The sequence below is a fragment of the Dipodomys ordii genome, unplaced genomic scaffold (assembly GCF_000151885.1).
Source record: "Dipodomys ordii isolate 6190 unplaced genomic scaffold, Dord_2.0 Scaffold117, whole genome shotgun sequence".
NCBI lineage: Eukaryota > Metazoa > Chordata > Mammalia > Rodentia > Heteromyidae > Dipodomys > Dipodomys ordii.
Window position 1 is genome coordinate 2008933 of NW_012267333.1, and position 14502 is coordinate 2023434.

At 41.1% G+C, this 14502-nt stretch overlaps 1 protein-coding gene across 1 annotated transcript in view; it reads left to right on the plus strand.

Annotated features, from left to right (window-relative positions):
- LOC105995293 (membrane-spanning 4-domains subfamily A member 4A-like) overlaps positions 1-14502 on the plus strand; it is a 33579-nt gene continuing 19077 nt past the window's right edge. The window contains exons 1-2 of the mRNA XM_013029002.1: positions 1-55; positions 2070-2260. Coding sequence (XP_012884456.1) covers positions 1-55; positions 2070-2260 — 246 coding nt within the window. The remainder of the gene's footprint in view (positions 56-2069; positions 2261-14502) is intronic.

The window sequence follows — 14502 nt, forward strand, 5'->3', positions numbered from 1 at the left end:
ATGGGTGGCAAAGACTGGCAAGTGCCCCTGATTGAAGTTGTAGTAAAACTCAGAAGTAAGAGGAGGAGGTGTGTGTGTGTGTGTGTGTGTGTGCACGCGTGCATGCGTGTGCACGGCACACACGTGCTGCTCCTGGGTGCTCTTTTACTCAAAGTTAGCACTCCACCTCTGGAGCTACAACTCCAGTTCTGGCCATTTTGGTGGTTAATTGGAGATGAATCTTACAGATTTTCAAACCCTGATTCTCAGATCTCAGATCTCACCCTCCTGAGCAGCTAGGATTATAGGCATGAGTCACCAGGGCCCAGCTAAGGAGTAGGTTTTAAAGAATTCGTATCATTGGGTAGGGGGTCAGGACACTTGGACTTCTTTATTATTGACAGATTGCCGTCAGTATGAACTACTGACTTTATGTTGGAGGAAGTTATTTTCTACTCTAGGATGCCATTTTTTCATTTACAAAATGTAGAAAATGAGCAGGCTGGTCTCAGAAGTGGTTTCCTGACTAGCTTGCATACACAAAGGGCAAACGGACTCCAGTTTTGGTTCTGCCAATTGGCCAACCAGAAGAACTTAGGCACTCTAATCTCTTCTGAGTGTCATTTCTCTAAATGCTAAACATGGATATTTGGAACCAGAATTCACACTAGCTGTAATCTGATGGTATGCATACTTACAAAAGGCTTGGTTGATATTTTTCCACAGATAATTGAGAGAGATCCACTAGTTGCAAACTGCTCAGGAAAGAGAAGAATGGCCAATTCAGTTGTCTTGAAGGATGAAGTTTTATGATACTTTCAATCATTAAGCAAAAAAAAAAAAGTAATATTGGAAAAAATTAGGGAAATGCCACTACAGAAATGGCATGAATTCACATAGATGAAGGTTTATATTGACTTTGAAGAATAGGCGGATGCTCAGAAGGATTAGCTTTATTTTATTAGAAAGCATGAGGAACTGAGGAGCCCTGGAGAAAGACAAAAGTTATTCAGAATCCAAGGTTGAAAGAGAGGCAATTGAGGCAGACCAGTGGCTCGAAAGGGATAGATGAGGCAGTGAACAGAAGCATTCAGGATTGAGGCAAGGTGCAGAAATGTATGGGCATGAAGCTCTTGTGTGGGTGGCCTAAGACTTTAAGTTGGGGGAATTAGAAACTAGCTCAGATGTTAAATTTTCATCATTAGCCCCCGAAGCCAGTGTTTGATCCTAGTGGAATCAAAGATCCTGATGTTAGAAGTAAGATATTCTGAGAAGCTGAACCATTGGTTAAGTTCGTTCTTTGGGTACTGGATAGTCACAAAGAAGATCCAGCATGAACTAACACTAGCTTTCCTAAGGAAACGTGAGTGTCTCAACTAGTGCTTCAGAGAAATCATTTATTCTATAGGGGACAGAGCAAGACCTTGTATGGTTGCATAATTTGTGCCCACATAGGTACTGAAAAAACATTAACCAGCCTAGAATATGTGCCTTTTTCCCTTTTGTTCAGGATGTTATTGGGGGAAGAAATGATCCCAGTGGAAGTTTTTCCTTACTATTCATGCAAAATATGCACTTAGTCCTTTTCATGATCTGTTAGATGGCAGGAAGCAAGAAAGAGCTTTAGGGTTCAGGACTGACACTCAACACACAGCAAGAATGGCTCTACTTCCCTGAGTTTTATTGGTGCTAATGTAAATGTCTGCAAACTGTGGTAGCCACTAGGAGTCTCACTTGATTGTTTAAACATGGCCGTCTTGCTCTCTGCCTGACAATGGGCTCATGAAAGTCCCCAAAAAGGAAGCAAAAGATCTTCTATTTTCCATCAGGTAGCAATAATGCCAGCTCAGAAGTGCTGCTCTGATATACCCCATGCATTGACTTCCCTTCTTGCTTTTTGTCCTCTTCAATCTCTTTCTGAGATCCTTACTCAGCAGGAGGGCAGATTAAGTCTCTCTGCTGCTCTTGTGGAAGAGCAGATAACAGAGGAAAGCTTGAGGCCTTGGCCTCCTCTCTCCCCTCCTCTTGAAGACTGAGTCTCCCAGGACTAAGTTCCCAGTTAGCTTTATGAAAGCATGTTGTCCTTTAAGATCCCACGCTACTGACACACAAGGCTCCGATAAATGGGTACCCAGATACCAACATGGTGAAAGCTTCTGGGTCGAAGTGGAAGGAGCAGGAGGTTGAAACCCAAATGGCTCCCAAACCTGAAATCATCAGGCAGCACCAGATTTGGATCACCTACAGAGGACCAGAGGGAAGATTCTGGAACACAATTCTAGTGAAAGGGATTACTCAGATACATATTGTGAATTGTAAAGAGTACCAAACAAGATTATTTCATAACTGATTAGGAAAAATGTCATATTGAAAAGGAAATATCCACAAGGAGTTAAGCTAGATATAGTTGTAAGCTAAATTATACATAAGTTAAGGAGAAAAGTTATATAATTTCTCGTAAAAGGAAGTATATAGAACTTAATCTCTGAAAGGATGATTAAATTAGCAAATTAGGTAATGACCATACATGTATTTTAATTTATAACTGGTATTTGCCAAAAATCTTTTTTTTTTGGGGGGGAGGGTCCAGTCGTGGGACCTGAACTCTGGGCCTGGGCACTGTCCCTCAGCTCTTCAGCTCAAGGCTAGCGCTCTACCACTTGAGCCACAGTGCCACTTCTTGCTTTTTTCCTTTTGCTTACGTGGTACTGAGGAATCGAACCCAGGGCCTCATGCATGGAAGGCAAGTGCTCTACCACTGAGCCACCTTCCCAGCCCCCAAAAATCTTTTTTTTAAAAGGAGTTGGAGAAAAGTTATCTGTACAATGGTCCAGTTATGTGACTATAGAGAACAAACTTACATGAATGAGGGTATTAGTTTCAATCGACATCAAACAGAACAACAAGTTTCAGTTGTTGTCATTCACCTTTATTCATTTAGTTTTAAAAAATGGGCTGGTAAGTGGCTGTGGTAAAGTGATAAAGTGCTTGCCTTGTATGCATGAAGCCCTGGATTTGATTCCTCAGTACCACATAAACAAAAAAAGCTGGAAGTGGTGCTGTGGCCAAGTGGTGGAGCGCTAGCCTTGAACTGAAGAGCTCAGGGACAGTGCCCAGGCCCAGAGTTCAGGTCCCATGACCGACCAAAAAAAAAAAAAGAATAAAATGTGCTTGTCCTAAGACTTGAACTCAGGGCCTGAGCTCTGTCCCTGAGCTTCTTTGGCTCAAGGCTAGTTAAATACCACTTGGGCCATAGGTCCACTTCTGGCGTGTGTGTGTGTGTGTGTGTGTGTGTGTGTGTGTGTGTGTAGTTAATTGGAGATAAAAATTTCATGGGCTTTCTTGCCTGGGCTGGCTTTGAACTGCCATCCTCAAACTCAGTTTCTTGAGTAGCTCGAATATAAGAGTGAGCCACTTGTGCCAAGCTCATGGTTTTTAATAATATTCATTTTCATCATTCTAATTGTAGTAATAATGTATATTTGTTAAAAAACCTACATTCTACACATTATTAATCTTACCTTTTTTAACAAACAAAGAAAATTAGAGTTAAGATATTATAAATCTGCACAAATGCTAACTGGAAGACTGGGAGTTTTAGCCTTATTTAAATGAGAGCTCATCTTTTAATCACTGCTTAAAGCACATAGCTATTGAAAGATGACATACATAGACAAAATAGTTAATAGTTTATTAATGTGTAACTAAGACAGCAAATGCTACTTGATAATTCAAGAAAAGAATATTATTATTATTAGCCCAAGAAAGACTATTATTCAAGAGAAATTAGAAACATTGACAGGTACTCTTCAAATGAATGCTGCTATGAAGATAACTAGTGACAAATAGCTGGAAGATGCATGAAATTAAAAATATTATTTTTCTCAATGGGATAAGTTATATTAAGCTTCTGTGCTCATAGAATTCATCAAAAATGGCAGGGAGAGTAGGCAGTATTGTTGGAACAAGTTATCTGAGATGAGATCTTGTGCACAAATGGAGGGAGAGTCAACATTCAGTGATGGACATTCTCTTCTTAGTAATGGAGAGGAGAGAATTCATGGGCACAAATGTGGGCAAACTGGGCATGATGTAGAATTCTGTCAAAATTGCTTCAGGTTTTTTAGTGTTGTATGAAATGTATTCAATGGAAAATGAGAGCGAGGAAGATTTATTACAGATTAGAGGCATGAAGTGTTTTTCTGGAGTGGTCGGGGAGTGAATGAAAGAACGCATGTCCCTTTTAGGTAGCAGTAACAATCCAGTTGAGTTGATGGCCATAAATCTTATGGCTGTGTGTGTGTGTGTGTGTGTGTGTGTGTGTGTGTGTGTGTGTATCTTACTAGACTGAGATATGGAGCAGGAAAATGGGCAGATAATTAGAATTAAATTAAAATTCAGTTTGCCTGCAGAGTGTGCTATTGGAGGAGCAGAGACGGAGGACCAGAGAGTTCATGAAAGAGCGAATTATGGGACCTCGACAGGGTAAAGAAGAAAATGAGCCTATAGAGAGGTCAGGTTCTATGACAAAGAGATATTATTGATACTGCTTGGCTGAGATTAAAGAAAGTCAATAGAGAGTCATGGTGAGCTATCTGAGAGAGCTTGGAGGTGGTGTTTGCAGTGTGGGGTGCTGGAAACATAGAGAAATAATAGGTTTTCTGCTGTTGATAAGGTTTAGGATGTGACCTAAGGAATGTGCATCTGAGGACGAATAAACATACATGGGGAGAAGGAAGTCCGGGAACTGATGGAACATGACAGTGGCCATATCACTTACATGAATATTGAAACAGTATGACTTCTGGTGAAACTCTGCTAGAGGGAATGATGATGATGATGATGATTTAGGGGCCAAGGTTTAGAATGCAACGTGGCTGATGACATATGAGGATGAATTAATAAGTAGCGCACAAAGGTTTTTAAGAGGCAAAATTCAGGGCATAGGAGATACACTGAGAGATGGATCTCCAGGTATCTCGAGAAGCAAAGATGATGTTGACTTCATTTCTATGATTAGGGTGAGAGCTTGCCCTCAGAACACAGATTCTCTTCTGACCGTAGATTGAGATCTTTGGAAAAAAACAAGTTGAGGGATTGAGATTATTCGGAAGGCAGGAGTAGGAAAGTTTTCAAAGGTGGGAATGAGTAGGAGTTGGGTCTTAATTGGGAGTGTCCAGAATGGATGGCAGTATAAGGCTACTTGTTGTCTTGTCCTTAATCACATAGACAAGGAGAAAAAAAGGTATAGTGAGATTAAGTTAGAGTCTATCATCTCAAATATTTGAAAAAAAAACAAGTTCACAGAACAAAAGAAAAGGATCTGATTTAATCATACTGAATAAAAGCATATGGTTCCATTGAAAATCTCTACCAAAGTGAACTTAGAAGACACTGATTTGTTACTTGCTTAGCATTCTGATGGAAAAGAACTTAGTGGCTCTAGTTTACAGAAAGGCCTGAGGTCTGAGAGTGTCTTCTTAGAAAGCTCCATTTCCTATCTCGGTTAGTCTGGAGTCAGCTGGAAATAAGTGAAAGATTTTCCCAGAAGCACTGAAGATGGATGGTCATGACACATTCACAGCGTATTTCCTCCATGTTCTTGTTATAAGGAGATGGACTTACCCCAAGAACCGTGGCTTCATGCTGTTGACTGTTCTGTAGGTCCTTCTCTTTGTGGTAATTGTGTACAGCCTTCTCTCTTTGGGTTTTAACGCTAACCTTTGGAGGGAAGCTGTCAGGAGCACCCTTAGGGTTGGGCGATAGCCACATAATGCTCACCACGCTGAAAGAGGCAGTGAACAGGGTCAGTTGCCAAGGTTTGGAGCTTCCTCCCAGGAGCAGAGCTGAGGGGTGGCCTATCCTTTAGGAACAAAAGCAAATGTACAGCCCTGGAAAGGTAGCACGCTTGGCACAGTCCCTCCATTGTCAACATGAAGAATGCCGTTGGGAGAATACTGCAAACATTTGGAGCAACTCGGCAATTGGAAAGTGGACAATTCCCACAGAACTGGGAACAGATCTGCCTCCCTCTCCATCCTGCAGCCTCCACTTTCTACTTCCTGTCCCCCCTCTCCAGCCCCTCTTCACCTGCAGTGCATTCCCATACTGCATCTCTCAGGACTTCATTTTTATGCTGTATCTGCACAGCCCACTTCTTTATTCCAGTGTTTGTTTTGTTACCATTAGAAAATTGGGTAAATAGAGAGACTACATTCTTTCCAGAATATTTCCCTTTGCTTCTATTGGTGTGGTAATGTTCAATATGAACATTTATTTAACTGTTTCTGAATCCTAGACAGTAGACCATTGTAATTCTCATCCTTATAACAATCCTGCAATGTAGTGTTATTAAATTCATTTTATACATAAGTTCAGTGGTTTTTGTTCAATAAAACAATCACCAGAAGCACCCTGGCATGTAGAATGTGTATACTACATGAAAGCAAATATCATTATTAGGCTGTATTTGCATATCTGGCAAGTGTCTGAATTGGGTCTGGCTCCTGATTTTTTCTCTATACATTGAGCCTTCCTTCTCCCTTTCCTTCCTTCATATCTTGGCAGCTGCACTGTAGATGGAAGGAGTAAGTGGTCTGCTGTCCACCAGCTTAGAACTTGGGCCCCTGTAGTGTCAACACAGAGCTTGCTGGAAGGCAACACAACCTTCTTCCTCCTGAAGGCCATCATTTGGTTATGGGCTTGTGATCATCTGCTGGTGCCCCAGTTCTGTTTTTGGACACTTCCTCTCAATGTTTTAGTATTAGGGGATTAACTCCAGGCTCTCGGATGGGATGCATAACATACAGGGCTTGAAAAGGACAGGTAGAATCCTGTGACTAGTGGAAGAGATGTAGACGCACACTTGGATGGGAGTCCAATGGTCCTGAAGCACTGACTGCTGCTCGTGAGTTTGCATCTTTACCACTAGGGCTCAAACATGTCAACTTGACTCCTTACTGCCCTTCTTAAGCAGCTTCCCTAGTTCTGGATTGCTTGTTGTATTTTTCAGGTCTCATATGCATTGACAACATGGCGTGTTAGATTCTAGCCCTGTGTTAGGACCTGGAAGCCTACTGGCCACCCTGTAGCCTACCTACAACCTGACTCACAGCATGTTTTTTCATTGCTTATTTGGTTTAAAAGGGCAGAAAAGACAGCTGCAACCCAAGGAAATAAAATGAGGATAAAACAAAAAACTCCTCAGCCCTTCACAACTACCATAAAATAACTGTTGTTACATATCTTTTATATTCTTTTTTCTCCACTTTTTCTGTCCTTTTCATGTATGCTCATGTGCATTGATAACTCCATGTAAATAATGGTCATTCTATTCATCCCATTTTTATTTTAACATTATTGACCGTCTTTATCCTTTCTTTATTGACTATTTATTGTCTTTGACTAACTAATATAGATGAGACAGCCCCTAGTGCTAAATATAAATTCCAAATGGTAAATTCTGATATTTGCATATGTTTCTACTTATATGAGTCACCTGAAGCTCAGTTTCATAGAAACTGGTAGAAAGAAGGTGGTTGCTGTTGGCTGGAGGGAAAGGGAAACGAAGAGCTTCTAAATGTAGAGTTTTACTTTGGAAAAATGACGACATTCCAAAGTTGGATAGTGATAATGGTGTTGCACAACAACATAAATATACTTAAGCCATTGAACCAAACATTTAAAATGCTAGAATTCTGTGAATTACATTTTGCCATTTTTTTAACAAGTGGCATATTAAAAAAGTGGTGTATTCAAATAATTTCTGGATTCATTTCTGGTTTCATTTAATGAGTCACAGGCTTATAACTACTTTATTTCTTTCTACCCACCATGAAAAATAAACAATAAGACTTTTGCACTTTTATACTGGTTATTCATTCAATTATTTCCTAAGAATTGCATGCAGAAGCAGATTCACTGGATTTCAAGCCATGCTACTTAAATGTTGATACGTTTGCTATTTTAAGCATAAATTCTGTATAGTCAAGAGTCTTTAAGTTTTTTTTAAGATGTCTCTACTGCAAGCGCAGTAGAGAAAATGGTTAGTCCTTCTTCCCCAACAGGTGAAGACAAGCCTGGAGTATCCCACAACCTCTCCAGACAGTCCTGCAATCACCACTGCAGGGACAAGCGGTTGCATGGAAGCCAACAGCTTTGCACATGGCAATTTCCTTGTTCTTTTCTTTTGCTGTTATAAAGGTGATGTACAGAGGGGTGGCAGTTACATAAGTCAGGTAAAGAGTGCATTTCTTTTTGGACAGTATCACCCCTTCCCTTGCTCTCCCTCAGTTTTTCCTTCCCATCCCCATTCACAAATTGTATTGTTCATTCTCAACATAGCGTCCAGTGAGTTCCACTGCTGCGTTTGCTCACCCTTTGTCCCTCCATTTCTGCACATGGTAATTTTCTATGATGCAGACTTAGAATAGATAAATGGTGTCCTAATACCGCATTCCACCCAACGGCACAATATTTGCTCACTGTTTACTTCATGTCAGACTGAGTGGCCTACCAGGGAAATGAAGAGTGTTGTAGGAAATCCTTACTTCGTATCTTGAGGTAAGTCTAACTCTTGCAACCAGTTTTCTTATTTGGCAAGTAAGGAAACTGAGGCCAGAAAGGGAAAATGACTCACTCGACTCACTCCAGCTCAGCAGCAGAGACGGGGTGAGAATCTAGTTTCCTGGCTTTCTGTTGAAAAGCACAAAATCTCCCCCCAAAGAAATGAGGCAAACCTAGAGCTTACCTATTGAAATAGCCCAGTTCTGTGTGTGGTGGCTGGTGGTTCAGTTAGCTCGCCTCGGGATAGCTCTCATCCAGACTTCCCACTGGCTATTCTTTCAAGGACCATTAGACTCTCACTGCTCTTCTTTCTAGACTTTATTCTTCCTTTTCCTTTCTCAGAGAGTGTTTGTGATTATGCGACAAATGGTTAAGGAAGCCTCTGCTTCCTCTTTTCTAAATTTGGAGGTCTGGGAAAATGACAGAAAATAGGAATGGCACAGGAAAGTTCATTTCCTCCATTTTGAGGTAAGTCAAGTCACTTAGTTTCTCTTAGTCTGAGTTTTCTTATCTATTAAATAGGGGACAAATAATGATTAATCTGCTCTCCAGCTGTTGGAAGAATTAAAGAGAAAAAATGTGAAGAGTCCATGCGAAGTAGACACTGAATAATGATAATGCTAATACTACTAATAATTTGAATGTAGGAGAATTCTGGAACTGAGGGATTGTTCTTCATTTACTGTAAGTGGATCTTCCTGTGCATCAATTGACTGGAATAATCACAGCGCCACTTCCAGTTTTCTGAGTGGTTAATTGGAGGTAAGAGTCTCACAGACAGCTGGCTTTGAACTGTAATCCTCAGATCTCAGCCTCCTGAGTAGCTGGGATTACAGGCGTGAGCCACCGGTGCCCGTCTTGAATATCATCATTTCTAAGGACTAGGTTCCACATATAAGAGTGAACTTTCAAGACTTGTCTTTTTATTCTCTCTTTTATTTTGCTCAGTATAATAATCTCTAGTTGCATCTATTTTCATAAACACATAATTTCATTCTTTTTATGGCTCAATAACAATCTATTGTGCATATACACTGTGTTTTCTTTATGCATTCACTTGTTGATCTCACATTTTAGCTCTTGTGAGAGTATGGTTCTATAAACATGGATGTACAGACATCTTGACTATAAGTTGACTTACCATCATTTAGATAGATGCCCAAGAGTGGTATATCAGGGTCATATGGTAGTTCTGTCTTTAATTTATGATCCTCAGATCTCAGCCTCCTGAGTAGCTAGGATTACAGGCATAAGCCACCGGCGCCCAGCTTGATATTTTAATGCAACCTCCTTACTGATTTCCAGAGTGGTTATACTTCTTTCTGCCAACAGTGTATTAAGGTCCCTTTACTCCCATATTTCTTACTTCAACAAATAAGTTTGCTTCACTTCTCTCCTTCTGTCATTTGGAGGTGCGATGGAAATATGGTCCTCTGGAGAACAGAAAGTAATCACTCACCAGCACTGACTGAGCTGCCTCGCTGACCTTGGACTTCTGGCCTCCAGAACTGTGAGAAATAAAATCTCTGGTGGTTGAGCCACCCAGTCTGTGGTGTCTCGTTATAGCCACTGAGGCTGGGGGAGACAGGCCTGAAAGTACCTGGGGCCCTGCATGATCTCCAGCACAGCAGGTGGCTCTTTGGCTTGGAAGATGTTGGCTATGCATCATCTTGGGATGGTTCCTCCATGGGATTGTGACCCAAGAGGGAATGTTCCCATAATAAGAAGGAACTGTATGATTGGTTACACCACCCGTGCACATGGAGTCCTATGCTGCCCATTATGAGTCCTTATCATAATTCTGTAATTCAATGCTTATGTCAGTTATGAAGTGTTTTAGTGCACGGTGTAACACAAAGTCAGGGTTTTTATAAATGGGAGGGTTTCAAATTACAATGAACTTGCATCCATATTGCTGCGAAGATGCTTACGACTAGGGTACTTCTTCAAATTATCCTTTGTACCACCTCCTTTTGTACCCTCCTCCTGTTTTCTACATCTCCATTATAGAGTTTATTCAGTCTGTCATAAAAATGTGTTGAGCTTGGAGCCAGAAAATCTATGCTCAAATCATAGGTACTTATTTGGCCTTGAAACCAAGTTTTATGAGTTTAGGTAGAACCTTGGATGGTCCGGATTTTCTTTCCCACAAACATATAACTGCATGAACTGAGATCTTTGAATAAAGCTAAAGTCATAGAGATTCTCACTGGGAAGTTGCTTAAATAAGAGTCTTGCCCTGCACACACAGGTACTATAGTACAAAGATTCAGAGACTGGGTGATATCCCAGAAATTTGGTGTACATCTTATAAATATAGAACACCAGAGAGACAAGGGTCAGAAATCTTCCTACAGAGTCTCTTACGCTGAAAGACGGGCAAAATGTGGCCCTGGTAGTGGATTTATAGCTAATCCGTTTTGCCTGATACTATTTTGCGGTTCTGATTCTTTCCCTTGACATGGAAAATGATATATTTAATTGAACCACAAGAGGGGAGATCATGAGCAAGGAAATGTGCTGTACACATTCTGGCACATCTGCTTAAGCTTTGTGTATTCTGGTGGTTCTCAAGAGAGGCAGAACTACATGTAGTTCTGGCTTAGAGAAATACATCTGGGTTGGATCTTGGTTCTAGTGATATGGTAATTAAGACTAGATATTCAACGTGCATTGCAAAGTAGATTCTCCATGCATAAAACAGTCCAGTCATTGAGCCTCCCAGTTACCCACCTCCACATTCACAGTGGGTACATTCAAATCTCATGGAAGTTGTTTAACTAACCTACTCTAGATTCTGCTCCTTCTTCAATTTGCTCTACATTTTGGGAAATCTGGGCACCTGCAGGATGGAGGGGAGTATGGAAAGAGCTAGCGGGAGAATGCAGGATGACAAATCTGTCCTGATTTCATGTAATGGATAATGTGAACTCCGAGAGATTTCCGTGTCCTCATTTGGGCAGAAGGTGAGGACTTAAGAGTCCAGGGGAGGGTGGGAGGTGACCCCTGTGCGTTGTGGAGGAGCTGCTGCCTGTCACACAATTGAGGTGGCTTGAATCAGGTCTTCTGAGCTTGCTGCGTAGTGTTAGATGGACAGACTATGCATGAATAAAATACTAAGGCAGAATCGTGCCTTGTGTTTTCTTAGGATCACTCCAGAGCCTAGGCATGCTGAAAGCAGATTGAAAACTGGACCAGGGAAGACACAGGAGCACTGGAGGAAGACACAGCAATAGCCCGGGAGGGAGAAGAAGGTGAGTTGAGTTGAAAGTAAGGGAGCATCATTGCTTGCCCAAGATGAATCCTGGCAGGTGAGAAGACCCTTCACTCCTGTCATTTTGAAGAACCAGTGTGTGCATCAGAGTGTCCCAGGAAAATAGATTCACCTACTGTGCTTCATTTTAATGGGCTTTAATGAAGACCATACAGAGACTGGGCACAATGTGGGGAAGACAAAAGGGGTTGGGAGGCATCCGAGAAAAGGCATAGCAGGACTCTGTTAGCACCTCTAGGGTTAAGAGAAGAAGGCATAGTGTTTTCATAGTCCAATAGGAGCAGGAATCTTGGAAGGAAAGCTGCCTCATGGTGTCATTGTGGAAGAAGTCGCTTATGTTAATGCAAGGAGAAGTTGAGAGAAGAAACACCTTGCCCTTTCTTTCCTTCTGGATTCAAATCCTCCAAACAGTTTTGGGTGATTTTCTTTCTTGCCCCATTTACAAGGGAATAGAGGAGAATTGCCAGAATCACACAGAATCACACATTTGGCCAGTGACCAAATTAAGTCAGAAGCTTACATCTTCGGACTCACATTGGTGTCTTTTCTTTATACCACATACACCACTCCCTTCTTCAAACAATGGAAGGCAATTGTTAAGTGTCCTTCATGCTGTTTGGTTCTTTGGGCACAACATCTAAGATTGGGATGTTGAACCACAAGAGTAGGAAAATACCAGGAAGTAATTTATTAGCAAAGTGGAAATACACCTCAAGAAGTGCTCCAGCAGTTCTGGTTAAGAAACAAAAAAATCCTGTGAGACTTGAAGTTTTACCTCATAGAATGGGGTCATGACAGAGTATGATGTTAATACCTTCCCTCTCAAAATGGTTTGACACCTACCTAGTGACTAATCAGATGTGGGACGTCATACACCTATGCTTCTGAGAACGGGGGGGGGCGGGGTGTCTTTACATTTGATCCTCCTTGCCATTGCTGGTGTAGGGCCTTTAGTGGAAAGTCCTAGAGTGGTCATTACACCCTCAAGGCATATGCCTGGCCTTGGTAGGGCTCCATAAGAACCTGGAAGCACTGCTCCAGGGTGTGGACCATCCAGGTTTGAAATTTTTTGTTGTTATTATATAGCTGAAGTACAGAGGAGTTACAGTTACGGAAGTCAGGTAAACAGTACATTTCTTTTTGGACAATGTCACCTCTTCTTTCATACTCTCCCAGTTTTTCCCTCCCATCCCACCCATTTTCAACATAGTGTCTAATGAATCCATTACCATATTTGTTCACCCTTTCCTCCTCCATTTCTGTGCCCTCTTAAACATTCCCAAAGGTAGATAAATGAACAAATAGAACAAAAAGGAAAGAAAACAAAAACAGCATCATCTAGGTTTTATGATTCTATTTCCTCCAAAAGGAATAGAATCTTGTAGCATAGGGCATGTCTCTTTCCTGTCCAGGTCTATATATATGCATGGCTGTGCTAACAATTTTGGCTCACAGAGATGATGGGCAAGGAAGTGTCTGTTATTCCTTTCTATCTGTTTAAAGGAGAGAGAGAGATAGAGACAGAGACAGAGAGAGAGAAAGAGAGAGATTGAGGATCTGATAGCAAGCATAAGTCCCAAGTTATACTGAGTCATTTTCTCTGATGGTTTTCCCATTGTGCTGCCCATATTATGTGGTTCTCATATCAAGAGATCTCTTCAAACAACTGAAAAAAAATATAACTTTGGCTCACAGGTGATAAATAAGGAAAATTTAACGTATAAATAGATGAGATGACCTAGTGCCTGCTCATTCCTTCTCTTCCATCCTAGAATGAAAAGAGGAGAGAGGAGAAAAAAAGGAGAGGAGGAGAGAAAGAATGAGAAAAAGATTCTCTGATACTGAGAATTTTTTGTGGTAAATTTTTGTTGTTCTTTCTGATGTTTGATGCAATTTTTACATCTAGATTACCTCATAAAAATAAAGACTTGGACTTTATTTATTTATTTATTTGTGTTGCTCATGAGGCTTGAACTCTGGGCTTGGGCGCTATCCCTCAGCTCTTCAGCTCAAAGCGTGTGCTCAATAGCTTGAGCACAGTGCTACTTCCAGTTTTCTGAGTGGTTTATTGGACATCAGAGTCTCATGGACTTTCCTGCCCGGGCTGGCTTTGAACTGTGATCCTCAGATCTCAGCCTCCAGAGTAGCTAGGATTATAGGCATGAGTCACCGGCACCCGGCTGGACTTTATTTTTTATGAGAAAGTAATAACATTAAAAAATTAATTTCTAATTTGACATGTATAAAGCTTGAAATAGGCAAAATCAGATCCAAACAGGGCAAAAGTCCATCAGGAATACTTACATTGGATTTGGGGTTGAAGCTCTACATGGACCCAGTCTTGGGCTAGGGATCCCCAAACTTTTATGCATTTCACCTCCAAGACTGCTATTAGGCTTCAGGGTGAAGATCAAAGCGAATGTCCCTTTGCTTCTAGTTAGAAGAATGTGTAATTTCCATATTAAAAACTCTCAAAGGTGACATGGAAATATGGAAATTCTGAAACAGGGGCTTCAAAGGCCTTTAAGTAATCTCTGTGTTAAGACTTCTGAATGGAGTCTGGTACAAGGTAGTAACCACTGACTGTGGAAGGCTATGAGGAGGCCATTGCTAGCAGTTTGGCAAATTTCCTAACATTTACCACACCCAAATCAGTGGGCACTAAGGACATAGAAAGAGGAAGT